At 41.8% G+C, this 18,925-nt stretch overlaps 2 protein-coding genes across 2 annotated transcripts; one reads left to right on the top strand and one right to left on the bottom strand.

Annotated features, from left to right (window-relative positions):
• Positions 1–3,479: 3,479 nt before the first annotated feature.
• Positions 3,480–5,710, bottom strand: LOC128743384 (zinc finger protein 845-like). The gene is made up of 3 exons (XM_053839947.1): positions 5,549–5,710; positions 4,806–5,490; positions 3,480–4,747 (listed from the first exon to the last, which is right to left on the bottom strand). Exons 1-3 carry the CDS (start codon positions 5,669–5,671, stop codon positions 3,705–3,707), a joined length of 1,851 nt encoding a protein of 616 aa, XP_053695922.1. The 5' UTR covers positions 5,672–5,710; the 3' UTR covers positions 3,480–3,704.
• An 8,323-nt stretch (positions 5,711–14,033) lies between these two features.
• LOC128742874 (ran GTPase-activating protein) lies at positions 14,034–16,086 on the top strand. The gene is made up of 3 exons (XM_053839364.1): positions 14,034–14,178; positions 14,262–14,584; positions 14,650–16,086. The coding sequence occupies exons 1-3, from the start codon at positions 14,070–14,072 to the stop codon at positions 15,967–15,969; spliced, it is 1,752 nt and encodes a 583-aa protein (XP_053695339.1). The 5' UTR covers positions 14,034–14,069; the 3' UTR covers positions 15,970–16,086.
• Positions 16,087–18,925: the final 2,839 nt, after the last annotated feature.

Raw genomic sequence — 18,925 nt, 5'->3', positions numbered from 1 at the left:
GAGCTTGTGACAACCCTGTAAACCCCGAAATCCGAACGACAGGCTTGAATCATGGACGCTAAAGGCGGTTGGTCGACGTCCCAGTCTTGATTGAGTCGACTACTACCGAACGCATACGTCAATGTCGTAAAAAATTTAATAAAACGTAGCGTTCCTGCAATGGCCAGGAAAATTTTTCTCGAGCAAATTGCTGTGTGCTAGCGTAGAATCTACTACAGTAGAAGAAACCCACATTAGAAGATAACCCCGAACTAACCTTTGTCCTTCTTCGGGATTTTGTAATCTTCTCTTCTGAATAGTCCTTACAAAATCAGAGTCAATTGAGTCGGTCAGCGGATGAGATAAGCTGGTCGTGCCCCAGATGTGAAGGTTAGTTTACAATGAAGACCCCCAGGGCAGTGCAGACAGTAAAAAGTGTCCCTTTTATCCAAGAAAATACTAAGTAGCTGTCGCAACGATGCAGTTTCAGCCAAATCGACTGGAATCGAGCTACAATATCAGAAATTCGAGGAGGAGAGGGAATGTCAGCTGCAGTATTTGAAGCAGAAGTAGAACAGCTTGGTGCAGGAAATGGAGAGCGAGACTGCCTCCCAGGTCAGCGATCGGGATTCCATCTTGGAGAATGCGTCGAAAATATAGCAGTGGGGATTGCCAACACGGAGAAGTGTTGTGACGATTCCGGCCTCGCCAATGCAGGCCTGGAAGACGAACGAGTTCCAAATAACTCACAGAAACCCCAGGAGCTGCCAATGGCGTTGAGATGGCCTAACAAATCACCAATCGGTTGATTAACGACCACCGAAGTTCGCCGGTGGTTAAAACGGCTATGTCATCCAGGAATCTTCAGAGTAACAGTTGTACCTTTCCGCGTTCGTAAGTTGATTTTCAGATACTGAAGGTATTTCAACGCTTACAGTCTCCGAGTTGTAGAAACAGTGATGCGATAGATTCCTACCTCGTGTAGACCAGAACAGAACCTTCGACCGCGCAATTCCACCGATGAATAGATGTGAAGAACCCGCCTCGAGATGCACGCACAGCCTGAGAGTCGAACTGTTGACGGTTAACCGCCATGGCTTTTACCTGTCGTCAGGACAGGTTCTCGTCTATAGCCTGTATGTCGTTGGCTAAGCTGCGTCGTAACAAGCCTCTGGGACTGTATATCAGTACCTTCGTTTAGGTAGATTTCATCCCTGGAGAAAGATCTACTTCAGTTCCTCAATCACGGCATAGGAAAACACCACCGGCGGTTGGGATCAAAGGTAAAAACACTGTCTACCTATTGAACCGAAACCGAAAGCTGGTCACCAAACAGCTTCATAGGATTTACCGGACTTTGGAGTAAGCCCAGAGAGAAGAGTGGACCGCAATTTTTCTCGATTTTCACTCATGCTCAGGTTGTGGAAATGCCTGAAAGACAAGCGTCCGGAAGCAGTCAAGTGCCGCCGGCTCCATCCATCGAACGTCATGGAGTAATGGCCACCCTCAAAATGTTGTATGGACGGCCAGAGACTATCATACAAGCAACTATCAAGAAGATCCGCTCATCCTAGCATCGAAACGCTTGGCACAGTGATCCTGTTTGCCCTCAGCCCAATAAAATCTGGTTGCGACTGTCGAAGCCTGTGAGATAGCGGATTTCACGTACGACACATCCCTGAGGTACGAGTTGGTGGAAAGGCTGCCGTGGACTACAGTTCGTGGTTACGCTTCGTTGCTGAGGATGCCAGCGTTGTTTCAATTTTCGCGGGCAGTGATAACCGCTCCAGGGTTTCGAAGAAAGACGGTTAGATAAATTTTCACTCAAAAGAGGACTAGCAGTCGCCAAGAAAGCCGTTGATCGCTGTAGAGTGCAGCAAGCCTACTTCTAAGGAGCCTGCCAGGGAATGCGTGGGCTGCAAAGTTGTTCGACCTTAGCACAGTGTAAGCGGTTCAAGCAGCTCCAGCTATAAGTCAAGGTGGGCAGTTGTGCGGAAGTTTAAGGTCTGTCAAAAGTGTTTACGGAAGAACAAGGCGTGCGGAGTTGACAGCTAATAGCAGTTGTAACGTACATCAATGGCAATTTGAAATCCTGTTCAGGTTTCAGGATCGTACCAGTTATTCTTTATGGGCCATCGAAGGTGATGTGAACCTACCTACCTTTGTTGACGATGGATCAGAACTCACACTGATAAAGCAGAGTTTGTCTAGGGGTAGAAGGACCTATGAAACGTGGCCTGCAGGAAAAGTTTCGTCATCTGCCAGATTTACCGCTGGAATCGTATCAAGAGGTCAGCCCGCGACTTGTCATCGGCCTGGACCTCGCAACCGAACACAGACTAATAGCAGTCGAGACGTGCATGGGCTTGATGATCTACACACTTAAAAAAAAGTGCCGAAATCAGCAAAATTTTGCCGAGATTTGGACAGCCGAGCGTTCGTTAAAATTTTTTATGATACCAAACGTTAGTAAAGATCCGTAAACGTCGATTTGCAAAACTGAAATTTTTACCGAACGCTCGGCTATCCAAATCTCGGCAAATTTTGCTGAGTTTTTTAAGTGTACGGGTGCTGCTCAAGGAAAACAAAACCAAAACTTCGAGTTCTATCGCCAACAATGCTAATATAATGGTACGTGGCCAGAATGCCCGATGAAAGAGTAGCCATAACTATTTACTGCAGAAAACCAGGAAGGGGTCGTACACGGGGCAGGCCTCATATCCGATGGATGTGCGCTGTTCAGGATGATGCGCCTTCAATTGGTGTTCGAGAGGATTACACGGACAGTATTGAAGGACCAATACTGTCTCGGCGCAGGATTGATAATGGACCGTCGTCCATAAAGTAAAGTAAGTATCTCTTAACAAATTCGTCATCGTGAATATAAACTCGATAGTCACTAACAGACCGACGCTTTTCAGCCTGCAGAACATGGCGTGCCTGATGCAACAAAATGGAGAATAGAAGTAAAAAAGAAAGATCTGGAAGAAGGCACTTGACGGGAATCCGCAAGGGCAACGAACAAGAGGCATACCTAGAGTAAAAACTATTGTCTGTGATCGTCGGTAGGGGCGATTTCTGATTTCATCTTTGTTCTACTAACCCAGGGTCGACAGGGATTAATACTCAAAAAGAAAAGGTATGGAAGATCCACGGCAAAAATGCTCAGACAACACGACCACGAAAAGCCCCTAAAGGCACCATCGACTTGCCGTGGTCAACGAATTTGTGCATTTGTCATTTGTGACAACCACTGAAGAGAATCTGCGAACACTTGAACTGGAAGCAATGCCTACTGCTACACTTTGAAAAATGCTGTGACAGCCCAAAAGCAAGGTAAGTAATTGAGCTAACCTAACTTGCTACTGGATTCCATATGAATGTATCAAAATCATATACGGTTTTCTTTCAAAATATTCAAAAAGCTTTTTAGTGTTTACCATTGCAATGCGGAGCGGTTTATTTTAGCAGTTTTATGGGAAATAAATTACAAGCTTCGGTTAAAAACGTTTGAAAATGGCATTCATGTGCGCTAGGCTGAACTTGAGTCATACGAGGCAGCCGTTGGGGTACACTTGCTATTACCGGCAACTGCCGGTTCAGGGTAATTATCGATTTAGTCTAAATCAGGATTTACCGCAAAGCGGAGGGTTATATCCCAGTACACGCGATAGTTTTCAACTAACTAACAGATTACGACTCTTTTTTGCGTTCAACGCAAATGTTTAGCTTGCGTGCGTCTTCTTGTGTACGTCTAGTAAATATCGGAACTGGAAATATTCTGCACATACATCACACTGAAAACGCTTAAACGCTATCTGGAGGGCTTGGGCAGTTGCCGTTTCCTGCTCTGCTTTCTTGATAGCCTTGAAAGTTTGCGATTCCTCGGCTGTTTGTGGTTTTTTGCGTGACCTTGTTGCAGGTTTCTTTGAGTCTGTACTATTTGACTTAGCTTCAAGATTTTTTCTTCTATTTTTACTTTTACGTTTACTTTTACCAGTTCTTGAACTGGACACAGTTTTAGCCTGTGCTTTCTCACTGTTGAGATAGCAATTGACCAAATGATCTATGTTGCTGGTGGTCGTATTGCACCAACGACAATTGTAGATTTTGTCATGCCGACCGTCAACATTTATTCCAGGATCATGCTCACATTGCAGAGCTAATGCAGCCGAAACTTCCGCTTCACTTGCTCGTGGAAATGCAACCGCATTTGCAAGTTTGTCCATTCCTTTGCGGTTTCGACGGCAGTTGTAAGATTTTCTGTGCATATTAAGCGAAGACAGGAAAGAAAAATCGCTTTTGCAAACCGTACAGGTATACCCGTTTGCTGTTTTTATGTATATCTCATCTTTGTCTTTTTTATTGATCCTCTTTTTCGGGAGAATCTTTCTTAAATGAGAATTTGTTTTGGTTTGTTTGCACGGATTCTTTGAATGTTCGAAGGCTAGTTTTTTCGTGCTAAAAAAGGTGCCACAACCGTCGCATTTACAGCGAAAGATTGGATCAATAGCTTCTTGATGAGCCTCAAGAGCATGCTGTGTTTGAAAACCTAAAAAGCAAGCCGCGCAGCGCAAAGCCAAATCGTTCATTTCAGCATTACGTCTTCTGGTTTCCCAGTGCTTGTCCTCAAAATGCTCATTTAACTGTTCCAGATTGTCGAAGCTATGTTGGCAATCTGTTAGGCAACAATGAACCATGGTAGTACAGCTCGTAATGGTAAAACCCATCAGTATCAGATCGGCATTAGTTTTGGAACTCGACTCGTCTAAAACCGTAAAAGAACATTAATATTTCACTTCCACTCTTAAGTTTAAAATAACTACCGTCATCATTATCAACTAAATCAATAATTAAACCATTAGAATCGGCAGAGCAATCCACTACTTGAATGGGCTCTTCGCTCCCATTCTCCTCGGTGGTGCTGTGCAGATTTAGAGAATCCTGAACACTTTCCATTTCACGCGGGGCCGGCGGTCTGCGATGGTACAGTAGTGCTGCTTCCTGCTCGAAACCCCGCTCACAGGTAATGCACAAAAAGCAATTTTCTGGCCGATTCGAAGAATTGTTTTCTCTTTCGAGTCTATGATCGCGACGAGCATGTTCCACCAGCAATTCCTGAAATGGATAACCGATCGAACAGTTTGGAAAGCAACAGTACATCATATTATCCGCTGCGTTCCAGTGCTGTTCCGGACCGATCAGTGGTGAGCCTGGCGTTTGATGGTTTTCAACCGCTTCGTATATCGCATCTTCAACAACTGCTTCATCTTCAATTTTAATTTCCATTGCTAGCGGTGAACTTGGTGGCGGTTGTATGTTTTCGGCGTTTATCTGATCCGTCGTTGGATCATTAAGTAAACTAACCGCCACCGGCAGTATCAGTATTGGCGCCCGTTTCCGAAAGAAAGCTTCCGATTCGAGGCAGAGTCGCCTCATTTCGAACGCTACCGTCAAACTTCCCATACAGAGAACACAAATCTGGTAAGGCATGCCGTCCGACTTATTTATCTGGTCAAAAAAATATATTTAGTTAGTTCACAGTACAAACATTTTCACTGATACTGACCATTAGTCCTGTTACGGAGAAAATCATGTACCGAATTGATTCCCCCGTTGAATCCGCCACTAAGTCCAGAGAGAGCGATTTATCTAACTCCATCCTGCGGCAAATTCTGCAGCAGGATTCCATGTTTGATAAATAAACCAATCAGTGTATCTGATGAATTTATGTATAATTAATTATGCATAATCATACAATTGATAAACAAAAAGTATTGAATGAAAACTAGCTCTTTTTTGTTGATAAAAGAACAGCGAGCAGGAAAAGATGAGACGTTTTTAGGGTTTTTAGCTTTTCGTCTACAAGCACAGCAAAAGCAAACAGCAAAGACAACACTGGTATTAGGCGATACGGGCGATACCCTTGAAATCGATACTTGACTTGACTGATGCTTATCGATATTTACAAGACCGCGACCTAAGCGAAATCGATACTTTTGTTATAGACTGTGTGCAGAATGACAAGTGGCGCTGCCAGCGGTCAACGTGTAAGTTTTTGCGTAACCATTTTTAATGACCATATTACCGCGCATGGTAAATAGAGCAAGAAAAATGACTAAATTAATCGTATTAGCGCATTGATGGTTAATTTCGAGCATGCGGGATTATTTATTATTATTTCATAAGCAAGTAAAGTAAAAAATATCCTGTATTTTGTGCTTTTATCAGAATGGAAATACGCTTGCGCTATTCGGCTACCGTCAAGGAACTGACTTTTTGAAAATCGATGGTTGAAACGGAAAAGAAATATCAAGACTGACCATATCAATCCATAGCAAAATCTAGATCTAAACGGTTATAATATAATAATATAAGTTACATTATCCGTCAAACGTCAATCATTGCGACTGCATCTATTGCACAGCTCCACATACATTTTAACAAGATAATGATTTTGAATTCAATAAACACGCAATAAAAACGGTTAGACTTTTGTTAAATTCTATTCTTTTATGGAAAAGTGTATAAATTCCTGTACTTTTAGTAAGAATTTTGAGAGCTCCGTACTACTTACCAGTTTTAGAGTTTCATACGCGCTCTCTAAACAACAACTTTTTGGAGCAATTTTTTTTTTATTAGTTATCTGAACCTAACCTTTCGTTACCTAAGGCCCATTTGAGATGAAAGAACACTAATTAAACCGACAATCATACCAGTTATACGAACAAGTTGCAGTAGAGTAGGGCTTATTTTTCTCCAAACAATGCCTGTGGTGCGTAAGTCGGGTGTTTTGAATGACCTAGATTTATACGAACAAGGACATGTACAGTTTGTCTAGTAGTGAGCACTGATCGTTTTTAGAAACTGCTGTCTGTCCTTTTGTGGAGTTATTCAAATCTATGAAAATATGCATGTAGTAAACTAAACGTGATTAACGCAAAATACATGGATTGACCATCGATTTAGAATTTTATCTTGCACTTGCACTGCAAACTGAAATTAACATGGAATCATTCTGTCTGAAATATTATTATGAAATAAAATATGTTTAATATCCAAAGTCACACATTAGTCCTGCTAAGAGGATAATAGTATAACCATTTGTATTTATTTAAAAGTCGAAAAATTGGATGTGTTTTCGATCGGTACTTGATGCGCTGAATATGAAAATTTGCTAACTGCTAACAGCTGAGTTTCATAAAAAAAATCAGCAGTAAAGTGTCAATTACGAAGCATATTTATAGTTTAGAGGTGAATTATCTTGTGATTTGGTTCATATAAACACAAAATTCTTGTCCACTAAAATCAAATAAAATCAAATTGTTTTGTTCCAAAAGATTTAGGGTTAAATTTTTTTGCTATTTCAACGTCGCGTACCACTTTTTACATGAAAATATTAGCTTAATCTGGATTGAGTGCCTGTTAGAGAGTTAACGATGGAAACAGCTTTCCATTCTTTTCTGAAACCGTTAAACTGAGTAAAAATAGATTTGTTGGGAAGCAAACTAAATTACATTTGTTGGTGTGCTTGTTTTTGAAACTGGGTTTGTAGCCAGCACAGTCTTTGCAAGAAACTTAGTTTCTAATTTTGTTCGAAAGCATAAATGTATGATTTAGGTATGGAAAAATAATATTTTTCTGGTAATTACCACTATAAAACATCATTAAATCAACCGGGTAGAACTATAACATTAAGCATCAGCGCGTACATGTCGGAATTAGAGTTCCACAAAAGCTTTCAAAATCCACCACTGGTAACGCTGGTGGTCATGCAGGCTATCGCCCCGCCTTTCTGCACGCTGTCTATACAGCCAGAATTCGTTAATTGGGCCACGACTATCGAGTCGTGTTCGTTAATTGGGCGGACTGACAGTTTCCTGAGGGGTACGCAAATTATTTTTGTTTCTGATTTTAAAAACTTTCGTGACTCGGAATACATATTGCAAATCTGGTCTAGTTTAAAATTGGAGTAAGTCAACATTTCGGTCTGCTGTCTTAGCATTCAAGTATGATGCTTAATAATCGACTGTTGATATGACTAGTTTGTTTTTAAGCAGATAATGGCTATATCGCCAGGAATCACAGCGACAAAACGCAAATATAGCACATTACCTCTAGCTAAAAAGTTAGACGTAATCCGTGACGTTGAATCCAGTGGATTATCCCATGAGCAACAATAAATATAATTTTGAATCGCATTTCTAGACCCCTCAAATGATTCATTTTGACAGTGAATTTTGACATTTCCGCCCAACTAGCGAACGCCCAATTAACGAACCGCCCAATTAACGAACCACCAATTAGCGAATCTTTGCTGTATAGGAAACTTAAAATTTTTCGACAAGACCTATCAAGACGTTGATATTTCATGTTTTTCGGGCTGCTGATTTCAAAAATGGCATCGAAAATGTGAAATTCAAATCGGCTGACCCAAAATAGCAGACTTTTTTGTTAAATTTTGAAGTTTTTGATGTCAATTTCATCTAAAGATGACTTTCGTCGCAAGAGGATTGGTTTGTTGGCATCGCGAAACGATTTACCAAATGAGCAAATCGCGTACATGTATTTATACATACGCAGAGTGTGAGTGTGCGTAAGATATTTAAATGAACAGAGTACATTCGCGACTACGAAACTACGCGATCTCTTTTACCCTCATGCAGAGATGGCATAAACCGCAGCGCAGACCAAAAGACACACATTCTTAAACAACACAACACTCGCCATGCGGATGGGTTGTACACCCTGCGCTGGGTTAGTTGAAGTGATGTGAATGGAAAAAACATTTTTACTGTTGCGTCGCCTGATCCGTACTAACTTAACATAGACTATATTAGTTGTTCAGTGCAGCGTGTATTTTCTCTTTTTAAAGGGCAGAAAATTTGTAAATACTAAACAATTTTTTTGTGTTAATTCCGCACGGAGTGGCAAACGGCAGCACCAAGTGCTGTTTGGATGATCACTCACTGGGCGATTTTTACCGAGTGCTGTCGTTCGCTCCCACTCCGGTTTCACTCATACGCTGTGTGCATATTACCTGAAGAGGTGTGTTGCCGAATCGCTCTGTGCGACAAGGCATAATATTGGAACATTGGGCGCATAGTGTGAGCGAATGATAGCCCTGCCCTCATGGAAGTGGTCATATGTGAGTGTGCGTGAAGAATGGTTCAAAATCTCTCTGTTTCTTGCACTCTTAAACAAATTCCTATCCTTACTTCACGCATATACAGTGGACCCCCGTTCGTTTGAACGATTCCTCATGCAAACTAACGGGGTTAGTTTTTAATTTGAACAACTGGCAACTCTACATATGCTGGAACTTGTGTGATCTGGTCGCCCTACTCTTTGTTATTGTTTTGGTGGTTTGATTCAATTGGAAGTTGGAAGCAGCGAATATTTCATTCTCCGATCGGATTTCTATCATAATCGTTGGGGAAACGCAATGTGAAACAGATTAAACACGCTAGATTAGGACAAACAAATCGCGTTTATGCGCATTGTCTGCATAAGCAAATGATGTCATGTTGAGAATGACATTTGCGCCATTTTTAATTTGCACGTTGTGCAAACCAACGGGGTGCAAATTAAAAAGTGTTCAGATTAAAAGCGGTCAAACGAACGGGGGTCCACGGTACTAAACGTATCCAGGGGGCAGCACCTTATTTTCGCGAATAACCCTGCTAGTGGCTAGTGGGACTGGTGCACCCATTGTAAATAGTCAAGGTGAATTATCTTGCACAAAAGACACTGCAGGTCAGGTTTACCAGCCGAGAGTTGGGGTGGCTCTTGCCGTATCAAGAAGCATTCCACTCCATTGCACTCGGTCCTCGGGGCACTGGGCTATACTCGTCGCCAATTCATTGCGCCTCTCTACACACGCAAGTCGGCTTTAATCTGGTCGAGTCATCTAGCACATTAGGCCCCTCTATTCCTGATGCCGGCGGGGTTCTTGAAGAGAACGGATTTCACTGTACAGTCGTACGACACCCTTGCGACGTGGCCGGCCCACCGTAGTCTTCCGACTTTCGTCAGGTGTACGTTGGCAATCTCTCCAAGCAGTGCCTGTAGCTCGTGATTCATACGCCTTCGCCACTCTCCGTTTTTCGTTTGTATTCCTACAAAAATAGTCCGCAATACCTATCATTCAAATACGGCAAGTGCACGTATGTCTTCCGTAAACCAAAATTACTGTTTCAAGTCCGCAGAGAACTACCGGTCTGATTAGCGATTTGTACATCGTCAGATTTATGCGGTGGCGTATGCTCCTTGATTGTAGCGTTTTTCGCAAGGAAAGCTTGGATTTACGTCGTTGAATCTCCTAACTCGTATTATTGTCGGTGGTGACCAGAGATCCCAAATATATGAACTCGTCAACCCAAGCGTCAACCCATTTCCAGTTCATTATCATCAATAGTCACTGTCCTTGGGATGGAATCGTAGCTTTCTCTGGAGCCTCTTCCCAGCATATACCATATATTTGATTTTCGACCCATTTATCTGTGACTCAATCCTCCCACTTAGCCTCCGTCTTTAATCTGGCGCAGATTGTCTCCGCCGTCTAGTAAAGGTTTCTAGTAATGATGACAAGGTAGTCTGCGAAGGCTAGAAGTTGGCTACTCTTGCTGAAGATCGTTCCTCTCGTTTCGATGCCAGCTCACGGGATCACACCTTCAATAGCGATAATGAATAACATACAGGACAGTCCATCCCCTTGCCGCAACCCTCTGTGCGATTCGAATGAACTCGAGAGTGCCCCCGAAACATGCACGTAGCACTTCATTCGCTCCGGGCTGCTTGAAGCCGCGTCAGTTTGTCCGGAAAATCGTGCTCGTGCATTATCTGTCATAGCTGTTCGCGTTCAACTGTATCGTATGTTGCCCTGAAATCCACGGAAATATGATGTATGAACACTTTGTACTCCCGAAATTCCTGGAGGTTTTGCCGGAGAGTTAAAAAAAATTTGATCCGTAGTAGCACGGGACATGATGGGACAAACTACACCTTCCTTCCAGCTTTCTGGTAGTTTCTCCTCCTTCCAAACGGAATCATACAGTGAAGTGCCGTTGCTAGCGGTTCTTGGCCAGTCTTGCAGAGTTCTGCCGCCCAGATAACACAAAATCGTAATAGAAAGTTCACATTAAATAGTTTTCATGTCAATTTCACATTGGAATTGCATAATGATTAGAGTATGTCGAATCGAAGTGAACAATAAGTTGTTTTGCAGTCGTGCGTGCCTTCATATACAATTCATGACTGTGAATTATAAAGCAGTATAGACGATTGCAATATTTGATTATATCTTAATCATATATTCAGCAGTATTTAGTTGCGTGTTATAAAAACTACGCAAAATAGAATTATAAATAATTGTCAAAGCTTTCGCACGTATATCGCCTCCACTTTGGTACATATATGTTCTTATATGGCGTGAAATATAACTTTTTCGTTCTGATATGATTTCGTATATCTCAGTTGCAATCGAGATATACAAACCAAATGGTTTACTGGGCGATCAGCTGTCGTACATTGCCTCCTTCTCGTCGTCGGGACTACCTTCATGTGGACAATGCACATTTATGATGCCAGTACAATGTACCCCCGCTGGAATTACCTTTATTCTGGACATCTTTAATCTGTATTCCGGTGATATGAATGTATTCAAATTAAAAACTGATCAAGCGTCATACACAATTGACGGTTAAGGTGAAATAAAGCGAAAAAAAACTTAATACGTTTCCTCTTGCTCAGCAGCTTTGACAATGTAGCCCATGCGCAACTTACCTCTCTCCAGCACCCAAAATAGACCATCTTAGTTGAAATTGTCGAGCCAATCACTTCTTCTACGATCCGGACGTTCAGAATATGTGTTCATCGCCTCCTTAACCGATCTGACCAACCGCTCCCAAACTCCACCCATGTGGGGGGCAGCTGGTGGATTAAAAGTCCACTTCGTACGCGCATCCGTCAACTCATCCGCGCAATCGCTATTGATGTCATTGACACGTTTCACGCAAGCAGCTGTCGTACGTTGCCTCCTTCTCGTCGTCGGGACTACCTTCATGTGGACAATGCACATTTATGATGCCAGTACAATATACCCCCGCTGGAATGACCTTTATTCTGAACATTTTTAATCTGTGCCCGGGTGATATGAATGTAGTCTCCTTAAAAACTGATCAAGTGTCATACACAATAGAGGTTTTCCGTCAGATCATACCCCTCCTTTTCTTATTTTTTCTCAAAAGTACTCCCAATACGAGTGACAATGGTGCAAAAATATATTTTTTTCGTTGACTCTAGAATTTACTACGATTTTTTAAACAATGCAAATTGCAAGAATGTTGAGTTTCTTTTCACCAAATCACGAATGTTGAGTTTTAAAAAATTCGTTTCGGCTGCACTGTTTATCAAAATTTTCAGATTTTCTGGCAGCATTGCATAACAGTTTATGACATATGTGTATCAGCGGTAGAGTGAAAAGGATAAAACGAATGAAAAGCTAATGATTACCTTCTTTTTCATTTCGTTTGTTGCTTGCCACAAGAGTAAAGAGTGGCACAAATGGTTTCGAAGTGGTGAAAATAGAGGACACTGGTACAAAAAGGCATGTAAGACATCCGAGAAGTGACCGGTTGAAATATACGTATTTTAGTTTTTCATTTTTACAGTAGTTAGAGGCTTTAATAAAGAAAGTTTTATATGGGTATCATTTCTAAGAGTCAAAACCGAACATTTAGTGAAAAAAAAATTTTTGACGGAAAACCTCTATTGACGGTTAAGTTGAAATATAGCGAAAAAGAACTTAATACGTTTTCTCTTCAATTAACTTCAATTACGTAGTCGTGCTAACGTAAGAATTAGAACGTTTTCTCTTGCTCAGCAGCTTTGACAATGTAGGTCATACGCAACTTACCTCTCTCCAGCACCCAAAATAGATCATTTTAGTTGAAATTGTCGAGCCATTTTGTTATTCTTCGACGATCCGGACGTTCAGAATACGCGCACATTTAAAATATTTTAAAATCGTTTGTTTTCGTCAAAACAAAACAAGTTCATAAGATGCGCGCCTTGTGCGTATATGTGAAAATCAGTGGTTAGAGAATTCGCGAAAAAGTGATCATTTGAATCGGTGAACATCCCTCATGAACATACACTATTCGCCTGCCTCGCCGATAATGCACGCATCAGCTTTGAATTTTATCACGAACAGAACCTCAATGTGAATGTCAGAATTCGTTCAAAAATTGAATATTGAACATTGAGTGTGTTCGATTTATCGGAGATAGAATGCCGGAGGCCGCCGGAAAGTATTCAAAATAATATTACCACGAAAAGGGAGGAGTTTAAAGTAGTGTTAGTGGCTTTACACGCAGCAGAAGACGGTAAATCGCACTTTTGCGTTGCTCACGATATTCGTATATTCAGCGATGCTACAAAGCGTGAGTGTATGTTGCTCATTGTTATAGGCGAATTGAACCACTCGCGTAGCTGTTTTATCATGATAAAAACCGTTTGCCGATGCTCGGCGTATCTATTCATTTTGCGAGTTTTCCAACCTCTGGTGAAAATGAATAGAGTTACCAATTATTCAGATTAAAAATTAATTCGTCAAGTCTAAACGAGGTGTTTTTCATATACGCGAGGGTTGAGTGTAGGTACCTGTAAACAAATCGAGTGGGAGTTCGTTTTGTTCTCACCCGGCAGATAATGGTTCAATAGCTTAGTTTTTATTAAAAATGTGCTTTACATGAAGCGATCGACGCAGACATCTTTCACGACAACTCAAATCGAAACCGCTGGAAATAAATATGAAACAAACTCAAAACAAACTACTCTGTGGTGCCATTACGACAAAATGACGTCACAGTTGCTCAGTTTCTGTTTGTTCAAAAAACGCACCCCTTGGATAGAACGAAAGTGTGAGATCTTTTTCGTTAAACTTTCGTTATGATCCACTCACAGTGAACTGAAGAAAGAAAACAACAGAAAACATAACCTATGAAAATTAATTTATGTTAAGCGGCTGTCGGTGAAATTCGGACATCGATATCTTATTTCTTGTTAATTAATCGCATATCTAGCAGATAATGTCGAATTTTGATCTCAATTCTATTACGAAAGCTTTAGAGGCAGCTCCTACTAAAACCGGTGTTAGTTTTTTGGGCAAAGCGCTGAAATGGGAGACTGAAGCTGGCGGTAAGTAATCTAACACCTGCTCACCATTTGTTTAGGCGGAAAACTAGTGTAACGATAATTTTTTGATTTTCCTTTCCCTATAGCAAAAGAATTGATTGATGCCATTGAAGCATGTGCCAACCTGCAATTTTTGAACCTGGAGGGCAATACGCTCGGTGTGGGTGCGGCTAATGGGATAGCGAAAGCTTTAGAGAAGCATCCCGAACTGAAGGAAGCGCTGTGGAAGGATTTGTTTACCGGTCGGATGAAAACGGAAATTCCGATAGCCCTGAAGGCACTCGGACGGGGCATGAACGTAGCTGGGGCACAGTTAACCGTGCTGGACTGTTCGGATAATGCTCTTGGGCCGAACGGAATGACCGGTCTGGTCGATTTACTGCAAAGTTCTACGTGCTTCACGCTGCAGGTGAGCGGGAATATCTTGGTTTTTATTTAATTTAAAAATTAATGGTCTATTAAATATCATGTTAGGAGCTGAAACTGAATAACTGTGGCTTGGGAATCGCTGGTGGAAGGATGCTGGCCGAAGCTTTACTTGCATGCCACGCGGCCAGTTTAAAGAAAGGAAAACCACTAGCTTTGAAGCTGTTCATTGCTGGTCGCAATCGGTTGGAAAATGATGGTGCCAAAGCACTGGCAAAGGTATTCGGGACACTCCAATCGTTGGAACATGTTGAGATGCCACAAAACGGTATTTACCCTCCGGGGATAACGGCACTATCGGAAGCGTTTATGAAAAACGCAAATCTCAAAGTGTTGAACCTCAACGATAACACGGTTTGTCCGAAAGGTGCCGCTGCCCTGGCCGAAGCGATTTCCGATTTGCAGTGCTTAAAGGAACTAAACTTTGGCGATTGTTTGCTCAAAACGAAAGGAGCAATGCTGCTCGCCGAAGCCGTTCAAGAGCTGCACACCGACATAGAAGTGCTAAATTTTGGGTTCAATGAAATTGGCCCAGAAGGCGGTTATTCACTGGTGAATGCTACGTATAACAAGGATAACCTGAAGTCACTCATCTTGGACGGTAATCAATTCGGCCACGAGTGTCGGGAGCAGCTGAAGGAAAATCTTGACGAGTATGGACGCTTGGACGCTCTTGGGCAGCTGGTTGACGACGATTCTGATGGAGAAGAGGAAGAGAATGACGACGACGACGATGATGATACGGTAGAGGAGGAGGAGGAGGATGTGGTAGAGGAAGAAGAAACGGAAGGTGAAGAGAACGAGGCTGGTGAATCTGACCAAGCAGAAGCGGACGAGTCATACTCCAGTCAAGATGCCTCGTTTGAACCAGAAATCAAAGACTTGCTGTGCCAGAAACAGAATAACACGAGCACGATTGATTTGGATCAGTCAATTCCCAACACAGTGGAACACTACTGTCGTACGAATTTCCCTTCCGAGACCATGTTCCACGCGTTACAGGAACCCAACAAGGTGGAAGCTTTTCGGCAGTATCTTTCATCCATTCCATCCGAGGACTATTTGATACATTTGGCATTCACTATTCTCAAGCTGTCAGAGATTTCCGAAAAGAGCAGCGAAGCGCTGGAAGTTTCCGAAGCTCTTCTTACCGATGCATACGATTATGCACGGAACAATAATCGATTGAAAAGCCTGCGTAACTTCTTGCTCATTCAACTCGGACTGCTGAAGTGCGAAGACAGCAAATTTAAGCCCAGCTACAATGTTCAAGGGTGTCGCTACGCTCTAAAGAATGCCATTGCCAAAAACATCGTTCCCGAGGACGAACAGAACTACTTCAAGGTCTTTCTTGAACATCGCGGCTAAAAACTGTTTGACTCTTGATTTTTCTTTGTTAGTGTGGTTTTATGCTAAGAATTATTTATATCCTATTGAAAATATGGACGTCTCAATCAAATGTGGCTTCTGATGAAATAAACTACATTTTATTACACACATACAATTATAATTAGTTCAAAATAATATAAAATAAACATTCACAAAATATTCAAGGTAACATCAGAACGAAATTTCTTTGATTGAGAGTTATGCTTTTTCTCGTGCGGATCATATTCATGTTCTAACATAGGAACGAACTTTCGTTTTAAATTAAGATTGACCCGATGCGTTTGTTCACTCAAGCTGCAACTGGAGTATTGTACCGGCACGTGTTTCTGCATCATGTAAAGGCTACTGATAAAAGTATTTTTACCAAAAGTCTCAGCTGCAAACTGGCTAGCAACTCGGCTAACAGCCTGACTCTCGTTTTCCGCCTTGCGACTGTTAATGGATAAAAAACACGAATGTAGATTCTCAACGAAGGAAGAACCGTTAATTTCGAGTACTTACACCTGGACCGGATGATTATCAAACACGTGCAGGGACAGTTCAGCTTCAGTGTCGGTTGTGTTTGTAGCACTATAGATAAACGCCCCAATCTGATATCGTTTTTCCTCGTCAAATCTAGCTGCGCGACATGCAAGTACCTGGGGGTTGTGGTTAGCATCATATCGATCCGGGACACGTTCAATCCGTTGATTACGTCGTCTTCTCCGTTCGTAGCTAGTGGAAGCAGCCGATGCCGGTCGTTTACGTGGGGTTAACGTCATTCTGAGCCACTACTCTTTCACATGTGCTGATCATTTGTGCAGTCCAAAACAGTGCTCATTGTGGTTGGATATTGTCAGCAATGAACAAAGGAAAATATATAACTAAAAAATATAAATGAAAGAAGCAGACCGCTCATGACCATGACAATTTCCAATCTTAAAGCGAGGGTACGAGACGCATAAGTTATTCTTATGTTGAGGAATTTTTTTTTTATAAATATACTAAATCACTTCAGTTTTGCAAATAGAATGGCAATAAAATATAATTCTTCCTAGAGTTCATAGTTTTCTGCAAATATGCATTTCTACAAAAAAGAAAAGTATAGAAGTAAGTTTGAAGAAAAAAATCCAACTAAACTAAGCTTTGGTATTTTTGAAAAAGCAAATAATGGATAAAAGCATTTCGAAATCCATAAATTTTGAACAAGTGCCCTCCCCAATCTCTCAGTTGGCCTCGGGTATGACACTGGTCTAACAAAGCCAGTCGTGGCATGTTTGATTGACTGATTGACTAAACGGCACACCATTTAGCAGAGGTCGATAGTTCCTCCTGAAGGACAGCGGCGTCGGATAGATTTTCGACTTTTGAGTATAACTTGAGGTCGACAGCAAACAAGAGTCGCGGACCATTGGGCAGGTAGTTGACGTCATTGAAGTAGATAAGGAATATTAAAGGACCAAGATGGTTGCCTTGTGGTATTCCAGAATGAGCAGTGAACGATCCAGAAAGACTGCCCGCAATGTTCACCTTTAAGTGGCGGTCGGATAAGTACCCAGGTAACCAATAAGCATTTCCAATGCAATTTAAAAGCAAGCCAATAAGCATTTAAGTTGCCTTAAATGCTACTTAAATGCTATTTTGGCAAAATATGCGGCTACTTTACTGCTAGCCCTCTTATAGTGCTGACAATGCTTATTTGCAGCTAGTTACCAACAAGAAGAATTTAAATAGAATTGTGGATACCAATTTACAACAGTTATGCTGTCAAAAAGCTGATAAACAACAACCTGCAGTATAAAACGCCAGGGATGCTAATAAACGACTGATTTACTGCTTATTTTAATGCTTATTGGTTACCTGGGTATGAACGGAACCAACGCAGCAACGGACCACCTATGCCAAGCTTATCCAGTTTAGAAATAGTGATTTGGTGATTCAATTACACTGATCAAAGATCAGTGTAAATGACATCTGTTTGCGACCGAGCATCGAAACTATTTATCACGTAGGATGTAAGAGTCAAAAGATTGGTAGTCGTGGAGCGCTTGGGCACAAATCCATGTTGGTTAACAGAGATGTACTGTTTGAAAAATGCAAATACTGCTTCAAACAGGGCGAGCTCAAGCAGTTTCGAAATTGAGTTTAGAGCAGAGATTCCTCGATATTTATCTACGTTTTTCCTATTTCCCTTTTTATGCACAGGGAACATGTAAGCCGATTTCCATGCTGAGGGAAAGACACCTGAGTTAACGGATAAGCTGAAAAGATGGCTTATTGGAGCAGCGATTGCGTGGATGCATTTTTTTCAGGAACACAGGTGGTATACCGTCCGGTCCAACGGATCTCTCGGCGGCCGATGTAATCATCACTTCATCGATGGTGAGGTTGTTCAATGAATGACCCAGGAAAGAAACACACTCTGTCGCTGTGGATATCTCTGCAATCGTCAAACTGCAATCGTCTTGCTCGCCGTTTTATCACCCAGGAGCATAACCGAGGGTAGACCGTCATCTTTCCGTTGCTTGTTGACATATTTCCAAAAAGATTTAGAGTTACGCTTCAATCTTCGCTCGACATTACTCAGGTAACTTCGAAAGCAGGAACGACTCAGGCGTTTGTATCTTGTATTAATCGACCAGTAGTGGTTGCGGAGGGGTAAGGTCCTGTAGCTCGAAAATTTCTTTAGAGCAGCTTTCCTTTCGGATTTGAGACGTCGCAACATAATGTTTAGCTAGGGTATCTGGTACTGAGCGGGAGTAGTTCTTTTGGGAACATGACGATCGAAAACATAGTTATAGAAGGTTGTGTCAGCAGTCTTTATATCGTCATTATCTAAAACTGTGCTCCAGTTGATGCTGCTTAAAACATTTAGAATATCCCCAAAATCAGCATGGGCGTAGTCGTAGAAGACGGCTGGAGGCGCAATATTTACGTCACGGAAAATTTGTTGGCT

This window comes from Sabethes cyaneus, chromosome 3, assembly GCF_943734655.1.
Source record: "Sabethes cyaneus chromosome 3, idSabCyanKW18_F2, whole genome shotgun sequence".
Classification (NCBI taxonomy): Eukaryota; Metazoa; Arthropoda; class Insecta; order Diptera; family Culicidae; genus Sabethes; species Sabethes cyaneus.
Note: the sequence above shows the minus strand (reverse complement) of the source record. Positions and strands in the feature narration are given on the sequence as shown.

Coding starts and splice junctions, on each gene's coding strand:
- LOC128743384 (XM_053839947.1), bottom strand. CDS start 5,671: ATGGAATCCTGCTGCAGAATTTGCCGCAGGATGGAGTTAGATAAATCG. Junction 5,491..5,548: donor TCTCCGTAACAGGACTAATG/GTCAGTATCAGT, acceptor TTTTTTGACCAG/ATAAATAAGTCGGACGGCAT. Junction 4,748..4,805: donor TTTAGTTGATAATGATGACG/GTAGTTATTTTA, acceptor TTACGGTTTTAG/ACGAGTCGAGTTCCAAAACT.
- LOC128742874 (XM_053839364.1), top strand. CDS start 14,070: ATGTCGAATTTTGATCTCAATTCTATTACGAAAGCTTTAGAGGCAGCT. Junction 14,179..14,261: donor ATGGGAGACTGAAGCTGGCG/GTAAGTAATCTA, acceptor CTTTCCCTATAG/CAAAAGAATTGATTGATGCC. Junction 14,585..14,649: donor CTACGTGCTTCACGCTGCAG/GTGAGCGGGAAT, acceptor ATATCATGTTAG/GAGCTGAAACTGAATAACTG.